Genomic DNA, 21544 nt, shown 5'->3' on the forward strand with positions numbered 1-21544 from the left:
GATTTGCTTAATAAACCATTGGCACATACCCACATCCCAAAACGAGTTAGCCATTTGCGCTTGACTTCCGTCGAACTGCAGCATTCACGCAGAAAGGCACCGCGGACAATGGATGAGTTGAAAAACAATATTAAATCGATACCAGAAGAGGATTGTTGGAGTGCGGTTGTTTGGTGTGGTGGCAGAAAGGCACTGATTTCAGATGACTTGAAATCACTTAACGATGCCAGACTTGTTATTCCCCATTGGACACACATCGATGTTATTCGAGACAAAAGGTGCGTCGAGTATGTGTCGAGTTTTGGTTTTTCCCATTGGTAGCGAAATGATGGACTAGGAAAGTTTATTTATAGTTACTTTAGTTGTAAAAAAAGTTATTTTCATTACGTTTGTTTCGACTTGAATGTTAAAAAAGAATACATCAAAAGCCAGCTGTGATTACTAGCTGTGGATCAGATTTTTAATGTATAATAATTTAGTTTATTTTTATCATAGGAGGGAAAATAATGGACTAAATTCAATTAATGGCACTCTATGCTGTGTTGAGAACTTCGGTTTCTATTGAAGCATTTTTAAAGCTATTTAATGTGATTGAATAAAAATAAATCGTAGCTAAAGAGCATTAAATTGACAATTTTCTTTGACATTTTATACCGCAGGAAATACCGCATGAAACATTATTCGTCATCTTGAAAAATCAGATTGATAAAATTTTACGGAATGAATCGATTTTAGTTAACTAGGATGATCGTCTATATGCCTTTCCAAGTACTTGAAAATGCATAAAATACTCCTGAGATAGATTATAAGAAATTGTATGCACGTTTTAACTTAATTTTGATGTTTCGAAAATGCATCAGTGCTTTACATGCAAATTCCGCCACAGTCAAAGTGGGATAAAAAGAGAGTTCAAAGTCAACAAACAGAGTTAAACAGATTGCTTTGGGCTAGAGAGTTAAATTTATAACTTTAGCCTAAGATGCTGTGTGCGTACGTATCAATTTACGTAACTATTTGAGTTACTCTTAAGTTGACTTGGGTTAGGCCCTAGAGGCTCATTTAGGTTGGGTTGTATTTTTATTTATGCTATGTCTTGTAAATAGTGTTACAACCAAGTGTTATTTTATTTCAAATCATCTCTGGCATGAGAGAATGGAAGTTTCAGGACGTTTTGGAAGAATAAAATTGAAGCCTTAACTCTAGTTATTTACTGGTAATATGACAGTGATATCTGTTCTTCGACTTTTGACTTGCCTTTTTTTTTTGGTCAGAAATGACATGACAAACGAATAATTTCACGTTGGGAAATAAGTACTAACTATATATTTGTATTTTGGGATCCTCTAGAGTTTTGGGAAATAAGTACGAACTTGGCGTGCATCTTTCGAATAATCACGCTATGCTGATGAAATATTTTATGAACTTGCTATGGGAGGGGGGGGGGATTATCCTCTCGTCCAAACGGAATACGTGAGACAAGTGGGTAATTTACTTCAGTTTAAGTTCCCACATCAGCACAAGATCATGTTTTTTTTTAAATGGCTGTCTGTAATGCGAGCAAAAGTTTAGTATTTCAGCCTAACCCCTTTTGTACGCACAAAAACTAAGGATGTGTTTACAAATAACAAATTTTATGTATTATAGATGTTGTTTTGACAGATAGCTGTTCTGTAAACTATAGAAACTTCTAAAAGTCAACATAAGATTCAAGTTGGAAAATTTTCCGCATTTATTTTAAAGCATTTAAATACATGATAAAGATGTCTGACGATAAATTGCCAGGCGTTGACAATAAATTTATATATGAAACAGACACTTTTAAAAAGACTAAATTTTATTTTATATAGTTCGTGAGAATTAAATTCTATTAAAATATTTTTGACATGAGACACTTTCCATGAATATCAGAAATTGTTTTCACTCAATTTTTCAAAACTCTGTGCGGAACTTCCCAAATTCTGTTCGCATAAAATATTTTTAAGTAGAACGTATTGTTATTAATACTCCACAATATTGGTACATTCTACTAGTTTTATTACAGCGAAAATATCCTACATGTCTCAGGAAATTCCTCCCTCCCATAACTTTTGCTAATCAATAACAATAAAATTTTAAGATGAAACTTAAGATATATTTCTTTTTATTAAATAATAGGATTTTTAAAAAAATCATTTTTTTTCTGACATGAAGTTCAATGATGAATGAGCTCAAAAACACTAGAAAAGAAAAGTTAAAGCAGGATTGTATTATTAAAATAAGATATATTGATGCCGTGTATTACAGAATTTTTTTTATCGTGAAACAAATTCATCGAAAAAATTCTTCCCTCATTTCTGTTTAGGACTTTAAAAACTACCTACAGTACTGCTATATTTTGCTAGTTTTCATACAAAGTAAATATCCAGCAAGTTTCAGGAAAACATATCTTTCCATAACTTTTGCTAATAAATAAAAATAAAACACAGAGATGAAACTCACATTGTTTTTTTTTAAACAAAACAAAGAGACATCCAAAAAATCTATTTTATCGAAAACTAAGCTTAAATGATGAATGAGCTCTAAAACACACAACTCACTCACACAAAAATAGTTAAACATTATTATAGAAAAAAGTAGTAAAATTATATTTACTGTTAGATCACTAATCATACATTAGGGGTGAATAATGTTTTTCGTTGATGCTGCGTAGACGAGTAATTTTCTTATCGTGAAACGAATTGCTCAAAAAAATTCTTCCCTCATTTCTATTTAAGACTCAAAAAACACCCTACTATACTGGTACATATTACTCTAGTTTTATTACACAGAAAATATCCAACAAGTCTCAGAAAAACTCGACTTAATCAATAAAAATAAAACCATGAGATGAAGTTCACATTATGTATTTTTTAATATCATAAGCAAATGAAAAGCCTTTGTTTAATGATGAATGTGATCTAAAATTCGAAAACAATTTAATTACAGTATTCTGTTACAAAAGTAGTGAAATTCCATTCTACTGTAAGATCACTAATCATACATTACAGGAGCAATTTTCTTTAGAGGAATAATGCTTTTCATTGAGGCCACAGCTAAAAACAATTTTCTTATCTTGAAAAACATATTACTTGAGAAAATTCTTCCCTCATTTCTGCTTAAAACTCTAAAAACACCCTACTATACTGGTACACATTACTAGTTTTATTAGGCAGAAAGTATCCAGTAACTTTCAGAAAAACATGCCCTAATAAGTAAAAATAAAACCACAAGATGAAATTCACTATATTTCTTTTTTAATTAAAAGATTCTTTTTTAATTAAATAATGAAATAAAAATTCACTTTTATCAAACATTGCACACTGGTGAAAACACTAAAAAAATGACAGTATTCTGTTATAAGAATAAGTAGTGAAATTTCATTCTACTGAAAGATTACTAATCATACATTAAGGATGCAATTTTCTTTTGAAGGCTAATGCTTTTCATTGATGCCACAGATAAGAGCAATTTTCTTATCTTGAAAAACATATTACTTGAGAAAATTCTTCCCTCATTTCTGTTTAAGACTCTAAAAACACCCTAAGCGTTTTTCATAAGCCACTGTGCAAAGCAGTGTGAAATGGTTTCTAAAAATATCTCTCCTCTCTTCAAAATGTTCTCTCACAGCATTGATTTAATCATAACTGTCGGCTGCTTTTAACACAGCTCCTTGTGTATAAACAAACCATGCAGCCTTTTCTACACCAGACTTTCTCAGTTACTCCCTGTTGTAAAACTAGACCAAAGTTGAAGGTTTATTTGGCGAGATGATTGATGTACTTTTAACTGTTTAGGGTGTCCTGCAAATTACGTGCTTTGCTATTGTTTATTTTATCTCATTTTTGCTTGAACAGGAAGTTCGTCCTGAGCTAACTGGGCAGGCTTCACATAAAATATTCCTTGTTTCCATAACAAACTTTTATATGGCAAATGGTAAACCTTTGCGTTTCGCTCTAATTTTCGTTATTTTATATTAACAAGGTATCAGTATAAATTACTTTGAGCAAATATTTTACATCTTTGTTGTTGTTTTAATTTTAATCTTCAGTCAACAGACAGAATGTGCAGAACTTTTTCAGGGAAATTTTTCAGATTTGCATTAAGAACACGGCTCAATTTCTGACTAAAGAATAACTAATTTGTAGTTGTCTTAAAAATCTACTTTTTTTGTTTTCAATTTGGCGAGTCTTGATTTTCTTGATTGTCCTAAATATCTGGTAAATGTAATGTCTCTCCAGCATGTTATATGACCTATGCATTTCCTTATTAATTCAGAAAGCGATTGCACTAATTTCAGGAGAAAACTAATGAGAAAGCGAACTGTGCAGTTATGTTTTCCCGTATTTTTCTTCTCATTTCTGCGTTTTGGCAAATGCATACTATAAATGGATTCTTGAACAGAAGGAATGTTCACAATTATCAGACAGAAGTGGATATGTAGCTTTCAGGTGAGGTTTCGATTTTTTGTGTATAATAGTGGATTAATTTCCCAGCAATCAGGAGCAAGTTTGCCGAGCATGAAATGGAAAGCTGTTATAGAATTTGGTGAATCTGCCTGCAGGGTGGATGTGGTTCCCAGTCATTTGCAGGGACAAGATGGGGGTAAAGTGCATTAGGAAGGAAAAAGTGATTACATTAATGAGAAAGACAAGAAGGAATCGATACACTTTCCATCGATATAGACCCTTGCAAATGGAAAAGAGAATCAATTAGAAACAAGAACAATTCTAATAAGTGCTTTTGGAAGGTTTTTTGCACAGGCGCCATAAATCAGATGGGAAGATAATCGCGACTTATTGGCGTCAGAATTAGGGGAAAGTAATTATGGGATTTAATTGCGATGAGTTTCTGCAGAAAGATTGTGAGATTTATTCATTATTGAAGTTCGAGGCTCATATTTTATTCAACAAATATCGATGAAAGTCGGTAGATGGATGGTAGAAACTTAAAACTTTTAATTGGAAGTGTAATTACTGTTAATGCTTTTTCACCTCAGTAAGAGAATAGCTATCGATAACGCTTAGTAAAATTTAAAAATTAATCGTATCTTCATCGCTGAAGATATTTTTACTGTAAAACTTTGCTAATGAGTGAATGTATTGATTTTTGATTTCTCATAGCTATATTTAAAGCTTTAATTTTATCTTGCAAATTTCCATTCTTATAAATGGATAGAGCTTGAATAAATTTTGAACGACAAATTGAACATGAAAAAGTTTTCAAAATATAAATCGATGTTTGCTCAAAGAGTTGGAAAGAGCATGAGGATTAATTACATTTAATGTCCCAGAATGATTAAGTATAGTAATGAAGTACGTTAGGCAGATCAGGTTTTTTTTCTCAAGCTTGGCTCATGATATTCAAAAGCTGTTTAATGTAACCAGCATCAATGTAACAGTTATATCAAATTTCACATCGAACTGCACTATCTGATCAAGCATATAATTTCAAACTTAAATCATGCAACGATTTTAAATAGTTTTAGTTAAGGTCAACAAAGATTAGGTACTGAAAATGAAATACCACTAAGAATTTTTTTGAAGTTTCGAAGCGAAAATTTATGCAAATGTCTTTTTTTGTTTATTTTAAAAATATGCTGTTAAAAATGAAAAAATTCAAATTGCATTACATTTTCCTCTTACTTATCCTGTTCAAAATAAATTGCGCTTAAAAAAATAGCAAACAGTTTTATTTTTTAAATTTTTCTATTTATGGTAATTTATTTTTCTCAAAAACAAGAATGTTTCCGACAAGCAAAAAACTTGGTTGTTATGCGATGCTGATGAAATCGTAATTAGCATGTTTTTTTTCCTTCAAAATTTAAAATACTGTCCTCAAACGTATTTGATTTCAAACACTGAAATTCCCTTTAGAACAGAAATTTTATGAATCTCACGAGATTTGGATAAGAAAGGGCGCGACTTTGTTTTTTTTTCTTTTTCTTTCTCTTAGATCTGGACCCTCTGTTACTTGTTATACGTGCCTGGCGTGAGTAGTGGGGAGAAAAGGGATTTCTATAAAGAAAAGCTTTTACCTTATTGCAGGTACCGTTTGGAAGGTTTGCTCTTCGCTTTCAGAAGAAGAGTACTATTGACCACTAACATAGTTCTCAAATAGCGAACGATCCGTGAAAGATAACAGAGTCTGGCTTCAGAAAAAAAAAGTAAAAAAAAGAAGAATCAAATCGAAAATGATAGCATAACTTTTTTTTCTGCTTTCTTCTTCTAATACAGAAACTTGACTCCGTAGAAAAGAAAGCTGTCATGTAAGGAAGTAAGAAAAGTAAGATATAGGATCCGGAAAATTTCTTTGCAGAGTAAGCGAGTATAAAACAGAGCGAAAGCAGTCCAAGTTTCTATGCAGTTGAAAGATGTTAGATACGTTACATGTATTTCAGCGAAGAAATGGGTTCTAAGAAAAATGCAAAGAATTGGACGCAGGCATTTTGGTTGCAGAAGCAATTTATAAACTTTCCTGTCATAAATATTTTGAGATGCATGTCAATAATAAATAAATAGCGTCTGGTACCTGTAATTGGTGACTGTCGAAGATTTCAGGCAGCAACTTACTTTTTAAACTTATTTTAATAAACTTTTATTTACTGTTTTATTTGATTTATGTGAAATGCTTTATTTGAAACCAATACGTACTTTCTTTTGGATGAAAGATTTAGTTTAATTTCAAGGTATGAAATTAAGTGAGGCGTCGATAGTAACTGAATGCTTTTTGTAAGATTGCACACTGTTAAAACTACAGGTTGCGTTTGGCACCTTTCAGGAGGGAAACGCTTGTTCACCAGCGACACCCAATACGGAGCCAAAATCGCACCTTTTACAAGGGTGAAAAATAGGCACCTTTTAAAAGACAGACAGCGGGGGTGAAAAGAAGGAACCTTCGGAGAGATAAATGGCACCCTTACTGATTTCTACAGTAGATCCTTTTCCCCCCTCCCCCGTATTGTGTGCGTTTTTTGAATATTATTGTGTTTATTGTTTGGGTTTATGATATACAATGTCTTGGTATGTTTTTCACATTGAATTGATTTTGGATTAAAACTTGTCATTTAAGGCTTTTGATCACATTTCAGACTTTCCAACATAATTTAGAAGAGTTCATGACTTCAATTCCTCTATTCGAATTGTAACCCTTGGATTGTTCAGTAGTTTTAAATAATATTGACATTTACTACAGCATGGTACCAAAAATTAAGAGTGTAGGCATTTATGGATAATTTACAGGCACAGCCAAAAATATTCAGTTATATTACAATCACGGAAAAATCAAATCGTTTCATAAATTGCAGGCGTTTCATAAACGTTCAAAATATTTTAATCAAGAGTAACATATAGATACGTATATATGTTTCGACATTTGAATATCATATTTGAACATAAGTGATCTAAAAAAAGCACTGTTTTTTCTTTTTTAAATAGGAACTTATTTGACATTAAAAATAAAAATAAATTTTTAGCATCCTACATAATAAAAAGCATTGGAAACAGAAATTAGAAAGAAAAAAAAAATAAACGCGTCTAGACACTGCATTCTTTTTTTGAAATAACACCAACGAAATATTTTCACGTAATGAGTCATGGCATAAAACACTCACAGATTTCTTTTCAAAGCGTTTTTTTTTCTTCCTTTGCTACGTCTACGCAGCATTTTATTGAGAAGATAAAGACATTTAGAGTATCAGCTGTAGCAGTTAGTTAAATCATTGCATTTTCATCCCGGTTACTTATTAATTATTTCATATAGCTAACGATAAACATTTTTGGGGAAAATCCGCGAGGCCGCTGACGCGACAAACAAGTAACACCATATATTATTACACATGATACAAAAAGCCATACATCACTATGTTAAAACGGTTAACTATAAACAATAAGTAATACTCAGTTTACTTTGTTGAAACACAACTCTGAAAACACTAAAAGCGTGTTGGAAAGCCTTAAATGTTACACCATAATTAAAAGCCTGTACTTACGCAAGTTTTTGAAGGTTTATCACAGAAATGTTGAATTTTAATCCAGTTTCGTTGTCTATTCAATGTGAAAATTTAATGTATCAACAACTTTGTTGCAGCATCGTCGTCCGCCATTAAAGTGGCTAAACTGAACTTATACCGGAACGCACAGCGCATGTGCGAGCGGGACACCTTTTCGAAGGGAAAAGATTCAGCTATTGGCTACTGAGTGGGCTGATGGCCTTTCATTACCTTCTTTCATCCACTGAGGTGCTAAGAGATATCGGAACAATATTTCCTATCCTCCATGTCTCCCTGTGGTTCCGTCTTTGCACCCTAAGGCGGAAATTCGCTCCTATATGGCACCTCTGGTTATAACAGTGCAGGTCTGGGCAGTGAGATTTTAATACATAATTTCATTAAATTTCAAAAATATATTTTCTTATTTTTAATGAAGTTTTTTTTTTTTAACTTCACTACTCGGCTGTAATATTAAAAAGTAAAGAAAAAAATGGTCTTGTCAATTTGAACATTTTTTTTATATATAAACCATTTTATCTGTATACGATGATATAAGAACAACATGTAACATCTTCATATGTAAATATGCAACAGTTTGCAATAACAAAAGTAAAATTAACTCTGATTCCTGATATATACAGTGAAGCACCGTTTATACGTTTTTGAAGGGACTGTATGAAAAAAGCGTACAAACGAAAAAACGTATAATAGGTCTAGGTTAATGTGTATTAGACTTTGCAGGGACCAATTTTAAAAAACGTATAATTGATAAAAACGTATAAAAGAGAAAGGTATAAACGGTGCTTCACTCTAACGAAAAACAATTAGTAATCATTATTTTAATTTGTAGTGTTTATTCTGTGATTTGAATAACAGTTGAAAATTCGTTCTTCATCTGATTGGTGAGGGATTGGGCAGTCTATTTCAAAAACTTGATCGAACGTTACTTTTTTGTTTCAAAAAAAGTAAGCACAATAGAGAAGTTTTCGATTTTTCAATTTTATTTTGATATGATAGAGTAACATGTATGAACATCATAGGTGAAAAATTTTTTCGATATGATAAGTAGTTTTTTTTTAATTAATTTTTAAAGTTCAAACGCTTGTGACGTCAAATGGCATAGGAAGTGACGTCATGCGCTCTTCCGATAGGGGAGAAGCCGAAGGTCACGCATTCGACTTCGAAGACGAAACGTAAAAGGCTTATATCCTCGCATTTAACTCCTCGCGTTTCTGGAACATTAAACCTCTCATCCTTTTCGGAAATATTCGAATATCATCATTGATGTTACATGAGGAAGATTATTTAGATTGTGCTTTAACGAATCCAGTCTCCATAGTGTGTTCAAAAGGATTATTGAATTTCTAAAAAATATAAATATCAGCGCGCTCAAAATGTCCCTAGCGAAAACAAGGGATCTTTGGCGGAAGGCTGCCCATTCGCGCCCTGTGACGTAGGCTCGTGACGTTTCAGAAAAGCGCAATTTTGCGCGTGGATTTTTAAAAATTCATTAAAAATCAACCACGGTGTTTTAAAATTCGGCGATGGTGAATTTTTTAGTTTTGAGGGTCAATTAACAATATCCAATAGCCAAAATATGAACAATTAATAGGTTGCAACTTCCCCATTTCTAAGAGTTTCTAAGGAAGAAAAAGGTTACACAGGGTGTATCAGTACAGCGTTTATAGACTTTCAGGACAGATAGAGAACACCTAGATGATGAGAAACCGCATAGCAATGCATGGTCGGAAACGTTTTCCTGGAGCGGTAGTGACGACACAAATTACCAAAAAGACAAGTGACGAATAAGAGAAGAAAACATGTTTATTATCCTTAGTACAGCAAAAAACTACGAAAAAAGAACATAAAGGAGCCAACGACCGTCATCAAAGTAGATGTTTGAAATTACGACCCTGGGCCGTGATGCATACACTGTTAAAACCAGGAGTTCCACAGGGGTAAAGAATTTCACCCAAGGGTGAAAAAACGGTGTATCTGGGTGAAACAGAGGCTAGGAAGTGTCGTTAAGGTGCTTTTGGTTCCTCAGTGGGTGAACGACGTCAACAAAAGTGATTAAAGACCATTCAATAGGAGAGCGACTCCTTGCGCATGCGCTCTGACTTATCGTCCAACGACAACTCCAGTTTGAATGGCGAACGAAGGAAGTTGCAACGAAATTTACTTTCACATTGAATGAAGTACAAAACTGAAAATTTCGTGGATTAATCTTCGAAATCTCGCGTAAGTAAAGGCATTTGATCATATTATAGCTCTCAGAACTTTCGAACATATTTAAAGTGTTTAAAGTATGTTGACAACTCTTATTGTTCCGTTTACCTTATTAAACATTTAATGTCTTGTTATTTATATCCTGCAAAACTGTTACCTAAAACTATCTATCAGTACTATCTTGAACAACAACATTAAAAATAAAAACGTTTAAATCAGCTGATAATTGAATTGCTAATTCCGGAATAAAAATGCATCGACGTAAACAGCCTATATACCAATGTCTATTTCTTCTCAATGAAATTACGTAGTGGAAACGAACAGAGCAGCAAAGGCGGAGGAAAAAAAAACTGCGTGAAAAGAAATCTCTCACTTAGCGTTTGACTCATGAGTTTCATATCGTGTTTTGGTTAACGTATCTTTCTCAGGCGTTATTGCATGAAGCTAATGTAGTTATCTGCTCGTTTTTATTTTTAATCTGACGGAAAACTTGACATTGGAAAGAAGGGCTTTTAAATTAGAATTTATCTTGTACGCATAAGGATACTCAAATATCGAATCTTATAATAAGTATTGATAAGTTACGCTCGATTAAAATTTTAAACGTTTATGAAACGCTTTTATTTTCTTATGATTATAATCTAATGTTACGTAATATTTCTGGTTGTTCCGGCAAATGATTGATAAATACCTTCCCTGTTCATTTTCAGTACGGATCATGCAGTAAAAGTTGTCAACAACATATTAATTTCTGAGCAATCCAAGTGTGAATATAAGAAAGTTAGCGCACGAACAGACAAATTAAAGTCATGAACACTTGTAAACTATGTTCGAAAGTTGAAATGTGATCAAATGCCTTCGTATATATAAATCAAAATAAATAAAACACAATTGTATTCAAAAACGCACACAACACAGGGGGGGGGGGAATCCCTATAGGAAGCAATAAAGGTGCCATTTTTCTCACCTAGGGTACCATCTTTTCACCTACGCTGCACGTTGGGTGAAGGGAGTCAGTTTTTCACCCTTGCTAAGGGTGCAATTTCGGCTCTCTATCGGGTGTCGCTGGTGAACAAGCGTTTCACCCCCGACAGGTGCCAAACGCAACCTGTAGTTTTAACAGTGTACTTCACGTGTCCGGCGCATTGAAGATTGAACGTCAAAGTGAGAGTGGCAACAAAAACCGCATGCACCGTCATCTGATGCTTCGGTTTACATAATGACATTTATCGTGTACACCAGATAAAAACTTACCAGCATTTTTGCTTTATTAAAAATAAAAAACATGTTTTCTCCTCTTATTCGTGTCTTGTCTTTCTTGTGCTTTGTGTCGTCACTATCGCGTGAGGAAAGCGTTTCCGACCATGCATTGCCGTGTGATTTTTCATCGTCTAGGTGTACTCTATTTGCCCTGAAAATCCGTAAACGCTGTACTAATACACCCTGTATATTTGTAAGGTTGTATAATTATATATTTTTTGTCTCTAAAGCAATCCATCTTCCATGCTTTTTCTTAGTGGTTGCTACATTAAGTGACGTACTTACTTTCATAGAAAAATAATTAAAATTTTACTTTTTAAACATTTTTCTGGTGTTTAACAGGGGTCTGAACATACCGATTTAGCTCATAGTACTATGCTTGTTTTCTCAACAAACGGGGACACTATTTTAATTCTCAAAATAAAGGTAAATTCCACTTTGTGGCTACTTACCCAATACGATTAGAGTAACATTGACATCTGCTTTCCCAAATCCATTCACAGCTCTGCAAACGAAAAGTCCCGTGTCTTCGGGTATCACAGACTTGATTCTCAGGACACCATTTCCTTGTATGCGAAATCTTTCATCAGCGAAGGCATCCAAGGGTTGCCTATTGCGGTACCACTCAAAAAATAATGTGTCCGGATCGGCTTCGATTGGACATGGAAGTTGAACAGTCGTTCCCTCCGGGACTATTCGTTCAAGATCATATGCTTCAGGTAGTAACCGTGGTGGGCCTGAAAATGCAAAAAGAAAAAAATGTAACTTAAATGAAAGTTAAGTGAGATGTCGACAAATATTTTAGTTGGAAGCTAGATACATTAATCTGTGGAAACCCAAAGTAGTATGTTAGGAATGCATTGAAAGAAGTATTTTTACCTTTCCTAAGTAGAATGAACCTTACATGAAAATTTATAAAAAAAAACTTTGTGCCAAATTCTGATTATTATTTCTTACATAAAGCCCAAATTGTAAAAACAATGCTGCAAATATACATATTTCAAGGCTAAAATAGAACCTCTTAATCACTGCAAAAGTACTCTACAAGAAAAAAAAAGTGCTCAAAAGCATTTTTTCTTACGTGTTGAGCACTTTTCCACTAATGAAGAGGCTCTGTCGTAGCTTTTAAATAACTATTTGCAGCCTTTTCTTGGCACGATGTGCTTTATCAAGTTTTTTTCATTTTAATCATAGATTGAACCTTATCTATATATTAGTTTTAAATTTAAGATCTTGCTCATTGTCGTCACAATTTTTTTTAGAATTTACTCTTTTCTATCCACCGCAAAATGCAATTCTGTTCGTTTTTCAGATGCCTCGGGGGAAGGTTTGTTTCAGCGCAACTATTGCTAAAAAATATTTTAAAACCGTTTTAAACTTAACAGTTCCGAAAAGCTGTACTATAGACATATGTATTATTAATGCTGTAGAAGTATCGAAGCTCAGTTATAACTGACTTAACAGTGGAAGTTTTTGAGCCTAAAAATCAAAGCTGTGTGCTCATCTTCAAGTTTTCTTCTATGGTTTCTCATGCTTTACTTGCAAGCAACATGCGATTCTGGTGTTAACGTTGAACTGCGCCATTGTATCAATAAAAATGTTTGAAATTCTAGTTTTCAACGATTTATTTCGCATTTTAATGGTTAATTTTTTTTCAATGCAAAACCTTCATATCCCTAAGTTTACTAAATATAAAGCCATCGAATTCAGTTATTCATTCCTTGTGTTTCGAGAAGTTTCGCCTGTTTCATCCTTGGTAAACTGGTCTTAGATTTAACAGATTTCATGCTCGTTTGTTCGTATTACTGAAGATAGGAGGGGGAGTAAATCCTATAATTCTATAATTCAGCTTGCATGTTTCAAAACTCTAAATTCATTAATGACATTTCTATCTGCTACCTTTCACTCAATCACGTTTTCATGCGGAAGGAAGCTAGTTCTCCTTTGTAAAAAGTTAAGCTAAATATAAGTGGACATTCATTAATTACGTGAAGCTCCAGAGGGGGAGGGGTTAGACAAATCTATACATACCCTTACTTTGAGGGGGGGGGGGAGTCAAACCCATTCTTATGTAATATTTTCCAAATCGCGCGTACAAGTGGTTTTGCAGGGATCATATTTTAAATGCGCCTGGAAGGTAAAAAGCGTGTTAGGATGAGCGGTTTCTTACTTGTTTGGCAAAAAATGAATAGTGTAAAATATAAGAAAAAGAACCGCACTATGTATGGCATGTTTTATTTTTAATTAGTGTCGTATCATACAATATATTTGAAAAAAAAAAAAAACTGGGAGTTTTAGTGAAACTGATATTTTACTACATTTTATTATTTTGAAAAACGAAAAGAAATCTTTCGTAAGAATAGGGGGAAGGGTCGAAAATTGCCAAAATCATCCTTACGTAATTTATGAATGGCCCCAAAGTATCAGTTCAAATCTTTACTGAGAACCCAACATCAAGTTTTATGAAGAACGTAATTATAGTTTGCTTAAGGTCATAATTTTGGCTTAGTATCAATACGTTTTAAGAAGTAGAAGCTAAAGAAAATTCAATGAAATTTATGTAAAAAAAGCTTACTTACGGAAGAAAAAAAAAGGTAGTAATCGTCAACGTGCGAACATAGAATTAACTCTTAAGCTGATAAGCGAATTTCCTTTCTATACTTTACATACATCCGAAACCAGATCCAGATCGTCGTGCAAAGCCCTGAATTAATTTTTTATCCTAATTTATTTTTATCCTAAAAGAAGAAAAACCAAGACGCAACCGCAGTGAAAAAACAAATCAACTGTTATATTGGATGAAAGTACAATATCTTTTAAATAAATAACCAGCATTCTTAGAGTATGTCTGTGTCATTTGGTGCAATTTTTCTTGTTTTGAATATTCCTTTTCAAGGCAGAGTGCTAAATGCTCCCCATGCTGCGTTAAAAATAAATTATATAATAAATATGATTAAAGTGATAAAGCAAAGTAAATAAAAGCACAAATTTTGAAGAAAATACAGCATATAGCTATTTCAAGGCTACTATGGAGCCTCTTCATCAGTGCAAAAAGCTCACCAACGCAACCGAAAGTCGCGAGAGAACTAACAACAACCACGTGGACACCGGTATTTATACCAAAGAGGGCCAACCAATAGGAATTCAGGATACAAGACAACAAACAGCCAATCAGCAAACAGCATATCAACCCCGGGCTCAGAGCAAGGGGGAGAGACAACCTATCAGAAGCCAGGAAACAAAAAGAGTGAGAGACAACGAAGAAACCGAAAAAGCAATTATAGAAATTGCTTTCAAATATCATGAAAAAATGGAGTACTTGAAAAATCATTGACAAGAGAATGAGAATTTTTCCAAATGTAGTAAGCTTCCCAGAAATCGAGGTCATAAACCGAAGAACATTTACAAATAATCTTAGCAGATGAAAAATCAAAACATTGACCAGAAGTCCAACAATGCTGAGCGATGAATGAACGAGCAAGTTCTTCATGTTTAACATAATTTTCGTGCTCTTTCAGACGATGCTTCATTTATATAATAATCAGAGCTGCTGTGCTTTGAGAAGATTTGGTTAGATTTGGTGAGCGTAAGTAAAGCACGTTAAAAATAGTAATAAACAACTATATTTTGAGTGCTATTTATACCAACTTTAAAAAAGCGAAAACATCCTCATATACATAAAAGACAATGATCGAGTGAAGCTCCTGACGTCACCAACAATGAAACTCGCGCTATGGCATGATAATTTGATAACATGTTTTGGTAATGTTTGACATGCAGGGAAATGATTTATTCTTACAAGGCTGAACTGGATCCGATAAATCAACTGTTTTACTGATAAGACTCATTTCGGAGGAATGAAGTAACGGAAAAGGGGTCAACAATGCATGCAATCTACTGGAGTTTAGGGTTAATCCACTAGAGTTAGGGTTAAAATTTCAACTATCAAAATATCACCAAACAGGTAATTGCTTTTTTCAAATGTAGAAGCAATTTTCACCCGTCATATCTTGACGGACGATTTTCTAGTTTCATAAAGAAAAACCGATCTGTTTTCTTCAATTCTGAAAATTTCTATTTTCACAAACTCTTTATAACTTAGTAATATACATTTTTTTCGCATGTTGCGAAAATTTTGGATTAGCGAATCTACACATTTTTATAATTTTTTGCATTTTTATGAATTATGCACCTAAACCTCACCTTTTAAGAGAACACTTTCCACAATTTAAGAACGTACAAAAACCTAATATTTCAAACCGTCTACTAAACAATCCTTGAAGTTTTTAATTAAAATGACAAAAGAAGTATTATTTTCTCCCCATAAGTACGCAGCATAAAAAAGCACATTTATCCCTCCCCCCTTTTTTTCCACTCACTTTGTTAACAGGAAATTTAAAAAGGACGCACAAGCATCCTGTCTCGGAACAATTGCACACACTTCATAAACGAGAACGCCGTATTTGTCATAAGTCCGGACAATGTTTCTTACTTTATGTAAAACTCAGAAAACGATCTTTCATGGAAATACAGATTAAGACTTCTAAATTTACGAAAAGGAGAGAACTCTTTAGCATATAATAAGAGTTTTAATGACTGAAATTTATAAATGTTAAGGTAATTAACTGCGCACATCTATCTTTGGAAATTCATTGCTTCAGGTATAATAGGGTAAGTTAATTCACATTTTTTGAAAGCATAAAAAATCTTTTTAGTAGAAAAAGTAAAAGATTTCGCTCAAAAAACAATAGAAAGTTCCTGTTGTCATGTGACATGACTAATACATTCTACAGAAAGCGATGCAGTGACCTGAGCTCGAGTTTTTACGCAAGTGATAGAGAAACTCCTTTTTTTTTATAGGGCACTTTTTTCTTAATTAAAGCTGATGTAAATGATTGCAAAGGGGGTTCAATTTTGTAGTCTCTATTTAATTAACTAAATGGAAAATTAATGATTGTTGATAGTAAATGGATATGGTGTTTATTAATCAATTTGTTCTAAAAAATTCGTTTAAATGTTTTGCCCATCAAACCCTATATTTATGGCTTGAAAGAGTGCAAAATGTATGGTGTTTTAGGGAATGTTTTAATGTCAATAAAATGTAACTGTTAAGATTTTAAAATTATGATTGGGAACTGAAGCATTCTAGTGTCCTTTGGTACAAAGGTACGCTATTTTGGTTTTGCAAGCCAGTCACATTGACAGGACCACAGTTTTACAACATTAAAACTCAGAAACAAAATTTTCAACGTATAGGGAATCATGATACCTACAACAAAAATGAAGAATACAATCCACGACGGACAAAAAAAAAAAAAAAAAGAAATTGCTCATGTTTTTTTTTCTTAGATCCTACTAAAACCGAAAAAATGTGATAGAATCTTAAATGCTCGTTTGATGGCGTTGAAACTTCCTGAGGTACAGGAGAGGGATGTGACACACACGTTGAACCCCAATTAAGATCTCTCTTGACGATACCCGGAATTTCCCGACCAATGTCCGTAGGTACAACCGTCCGTGGGTACAGCAGCTTCCCCTAAGCCTTTTCTATTTTTTAAAAATCTATCACTTCATTTTTACGTGTTCAATTTAATCTTACTTCAATTAGTTTTGTAATATAAGTGAAACACAATAATACCTGTCTTATAATCATTAAAATACTAAGCATTTACCTAAAAAGTTACAAACCTCGAATGTAATGATGGCATTTCATCCTGATAAAACTACTTTCTCCTCAAATTACCATTAATTGTGAGAAGAGAGTTTTATAAATGAAGAAGATAGCTTCTAATTAAATCTAGTAGGACGATGAAAGAAGTGTAGTTGCTAGTGTGCTATATATAAAATTATGATAATTCGATGCACAGGAAAAAAAAAAAAACGGGAAAACTAAAATAAGAAAAAACCGCCTTGTGCAGTAAGACTAAATGTTAAAAGTTTTCTACTTCTGCAGAATACTTGATCCTAATGCCGATGTTTGCTAAGATTTTTTTTCTTCATTATCTAGCGTTTTATTTGTATTATGTAGTCAACTTAATATCAATTTAATTTGTTTTGCAATATTAGTGAAACACAATGATCTCTGTATTATAATCCTAAAATAAATGCTCACCTAAAACGTTATAATCGTCTATTGTAATAGTAGCATTTTATTCCTGACAAAACCAAGCAGTGTCCTCAAATTATCATTAATTGTGAGAAGAGAATTTTATCAATGAAGAAGATAGCTTCTAATTAAATAATTAAATCTAGTAGGACGATAAAGAAAACGTAGTTGTTAGTGTGCTATACATGAAATTATGAAAAGTGGATGCTTTTGCGTTGAAGAGCAATTTATTAACTTCCATTACCTAAATTGTGTGAAGTGGAAGTAATTGAGACAAGAGAATTTGAAGCTTCGTTTCGCCAGAAGTTGAATTTTTATGCAGGAAGCTGAGTAAATGATTTCGATATGCGTGGAATACATAATTAGGAACGTTAACCAAATGGATATTTCAGAATTAATATTTATTTAAAACTTCGGATTTGTTTTGACTGTGTTGGTTGAAAGAATGCTGTACATTGTTATTTGATTACTTTTCAGGAGCACCTACTTGTCTATGACTTGAATTTAATTTCACTACATGTGTTTCACCACAAATTACAAAATAATGCGACCAAAAAATTCACTCAAAATTGCAATATTTGCTGCAGATTTTGCCATCAAAATCGTTTTATTTCATATACTGCACGTTTAGCGCAATGACGCCAACAATTTAGGAAAAATAAACTTGTAGCTACGTATTTTCTATTTTTACTTCCTTTTACAAAAAAAGTAAGTATTGTATTCGCGAAAAAAATTTCACTCAAAAATCGGCCTTAATTTCCATTTTGCTCACCCTCGAATGAATGTTGAGATTTTTTTCTACCCGATCACACGTGGATATATGCCTAGGAACGTACAGACACCCGAAATATCCATTTTGACAATCCCCGAGTTTATTACAACGAGTTTTCTTGTGACGTCCGTATGTACGTATGTATGTGCGTATGTACGTATGTATCTCGCATAACTCAAAAACGGAATGTTCTAGAAAGGTGTAATTTGGTACGTAGACTCCTAGTGGGGTCTAGTTGTGCACCTTCCTTTTTGGTTGCATTCGGATGTTTCTAAGGAAGTCTTTTGCCCCTTTTTGGGGGGAAATCATTGTTAATTTCAGTGCTAACTCAAGTAGTATTATATCTTGCCAAACACTTAGCGATAAATCGTCAAGCTTTTGGCCGCCAAGTTTTGCCCCAAACTTGGCGAAAAATTTGGCAATTTCTTCTTTTTTTTTTTAATTTTTTAATCTGGTTTTAATTCGGTCAATATTGGTGATATTTAAAGAGTTAACCACTGAATCACATTAAAATTGCCAACAATGGGGGGATAAATCTGTGTAAAACTTTTTTTTTTTGCTTCGGTTCGCAAGAAACTAGGGGTGAAAATATTTAGTGTTTCCTTGCTTACTCCAAGGCGCTATTATCATTAAATTGGCGTAAAAGGAAGTTACGTGATGCACACATCAGCTCGTTTTCTAAAAATCTGTACGTCTGACTTTCTGTCCGTGGTTGAGAAATGTGCGATTGGATTTGGAATATTCAACGGAACACATTTCTAAACACACTTCTTAAGTTTTAAGCAAAGGATTAATTAATTGAAATTTGTATCCACATGTTGTCCGGGAATTTTATGCTCTGAAACAGTAGAAAATTAGGCAATATATCGTAAAGTTGTCACTTAATCGCCGCAGCAAGTTTGGTAAATTCGTCATCATTCAAATGTATGCGCGTCTGTCTGGACATCTCTTCTCGACTGTTTGTATGTCTGTCCAGGGTCGATGTATCTATTAGGGGAACCAGGATAAAGATTGTTTTTTCAAACATATATTTTTTAAAGTTTTTATTTCTAATCAGCGATGTAATTACCCTCGTTATCAACAACCTTTTGTCGTGTAGTTTAAGGTCACCAAAAACAGACAAGGGTCCAGTAACAGACATTCATAATTTTGGGTAATAATAAGCTTGTTAGACGGTTAAAACTGATGTTGCTGTGACCCATGAATACGGTGCAGCCATCTAGTATTATCAGAGTGATTTTTATGAGCCAGTTGGTATTTACAAGACGGTGGTGGAAGGTTATGAACAGCCACCACGAGGTCAGCTGGTGTTTCGTGTTCATTTGAATTTAATAAGGTTTTAGTTCTAAAATTAAAGAACTTTTGCATATTTTGAAGGGAAAAGGGGAATTTTGTCTATAACTTATCCTTTCCCCATCCTGTCTGTTACTGGGTATCATCAGATTTTTCGGTGTCTGTAACTGGGGGTTCTACCTTTTTTCGAAGTTGAGCTAATAGATGTAACTAATTCAGATGATCCAGAAGCAGACAAACGTTAGATGAAATGTTGTTGTATGAAGAGAACATTGTTTAAAAAGTCTAAATACATTAAAAGGGTCTGAAAATTGAGTTAAACCGAGAGCAATGTCTTAAGGAAGTCTGTGACTGCTGCCGTTGCCCTAGTGCACATATTTTCAATCGGATATTGATAGAAATTTATAGGTCTTTATGCAAAATATCTGGAGATGGCGTTTCGGATATCGAGTAAATTTTCAAATTTTTCACATATAGATCAGAATAATGGGAAATCAGATGGTGCAATGTCAGGTGCGTATGATGGGCGAAGCACCCCAACACAGCTCATTATTTTTTTAAGGGTTCTTCTTCAGAGGTGTTATCTTGCATTATCATGTTTCCTGGTCACTCATTATCTGCTGATAAGTGGAAATATTCTTCCCACATATTGCGCTATCTGATTTCCCATTCTGTCGTTCATTAAAACACTCTCTGTGAAACAGAAACTTGAAAACTAGGCTTGTATCCAAGATGCCAATTTGATATTTTGCTCCAAAAATCAATTGATTTTTATCTATTCGCGATTGAAACTTTGCATACTGGATGTCAAAAGGTTATTGATAAAGGAGGATAATTACATAGTTGATTGAAAATAAAAGTTTATGTAAAAACATATTTTTTTTTTGAAAGAAAAAAAAAAGCGACATTACTTTCTTGTCCCCCTTAACACTTTTGGATTGAGAATGTTCCAGGGAAGTCTTTTCAAGTAGCTTCAACCCTTTTGGGCAGGGCTTCATGTGCCTAATATTTGAATTAAAACTTATAATTTTAAAAATTCACCGGCGTGTGTACGCCTATGCCTGAGGAAATATTCGGAGCTTTTATGGGCTAACATCCGTGTTGGCTCTCAGTCAAAATCAAGCAAAGTTTATGTATTTAAGTAACGCTTTTGGTACGCGATATTTTTATTATTGGAGTACTGACATAAAATATTATATAATTATTTTATGTCAGTGATTTTATCTTTCTAAACGAATAGATACATTTTTTAATTATAATTCATTAAAAAATAAACAAAATAAAATAATAAACAGAGAATAAAGATATAAGGTCGTAACTACAACCTTGTAGGCCGAATAAGATTGTTAATGTTATTCTATAATTTTAGTTTATTTTTTACAATTTCTGAAAGCATTCGTTTTGCATTTATACCTGACAATTCATTTTTCCATAGTATACTTTTGTTTCTCAGTCCAAGTGGATTACTTGAAGATGCGAAATGCGCAACACAGTCCAAAGAAATATAACGTCAGTCCAAATATATCTATCGCATTTGAGTTGTTTTTCCTTTAAAATAACAACTCATTTGTTTCTTGTGTAAACATTTTGAAATGGATCTATAATTTGTCTATTTTTATGCTTCATTTTCAAGAAGTGTAACCAAGTTTGCAGTTATAAATTTCGTTTATTTATACATGGACGTTATCACTATTGATTTATCTGAAGATTTTACGTAAGTCACTTGCACGAAAAGCTTCGATAAAAAAAGAAAACATTTTGGGCATATTCAATGAATCCATTCATTTTTTTATGTGGGGGTTGGGGGGGGGGAGTGGTGCAACTTTTCAGCTCTCTTTACTCTCTAATTTTTGAATATAATTCGGAATTTAAGTGACGC

At 33.3% G+C, this 21544-nt stretch overlaps 1 protein-coding gene across 1 annotated transcript in view; it reads right to left on the reverse strand.

The window, feature by feature from the left end:
• LOC129218063 (fibroblast growth factor receptor-like 1) overlaps window positions 1–21544 on the reverse strand; it is a 246260-nt gene that overhangs the window by 60046 nt on the left and 164670 nt on the right. The window contains exon 3 of the mRNA XM_054852251.1: window positions 11947–12231. Coding sequence (XP_054708226.1) covers window positions 11947–12231 — 285 coding nt within the window. The remainder of the gene's footprint in view (window positions 1–11946; window positions 12232–21544) is intronic.

Source organism: Uloborus diversus, chromosome 3, assembly GCF_026930045.1.
Source record: "Uloborus diversus isolate 005 chromosome 3, Udiv.v.3.1, whole genome shotgun sequence".
Classification (NCBI taxonomy): Eukaryota; Metazoa; Arthropoda; class Arachnida; order Araneae; family Uloboridae; genus Uloborus; species Uloborus diversus.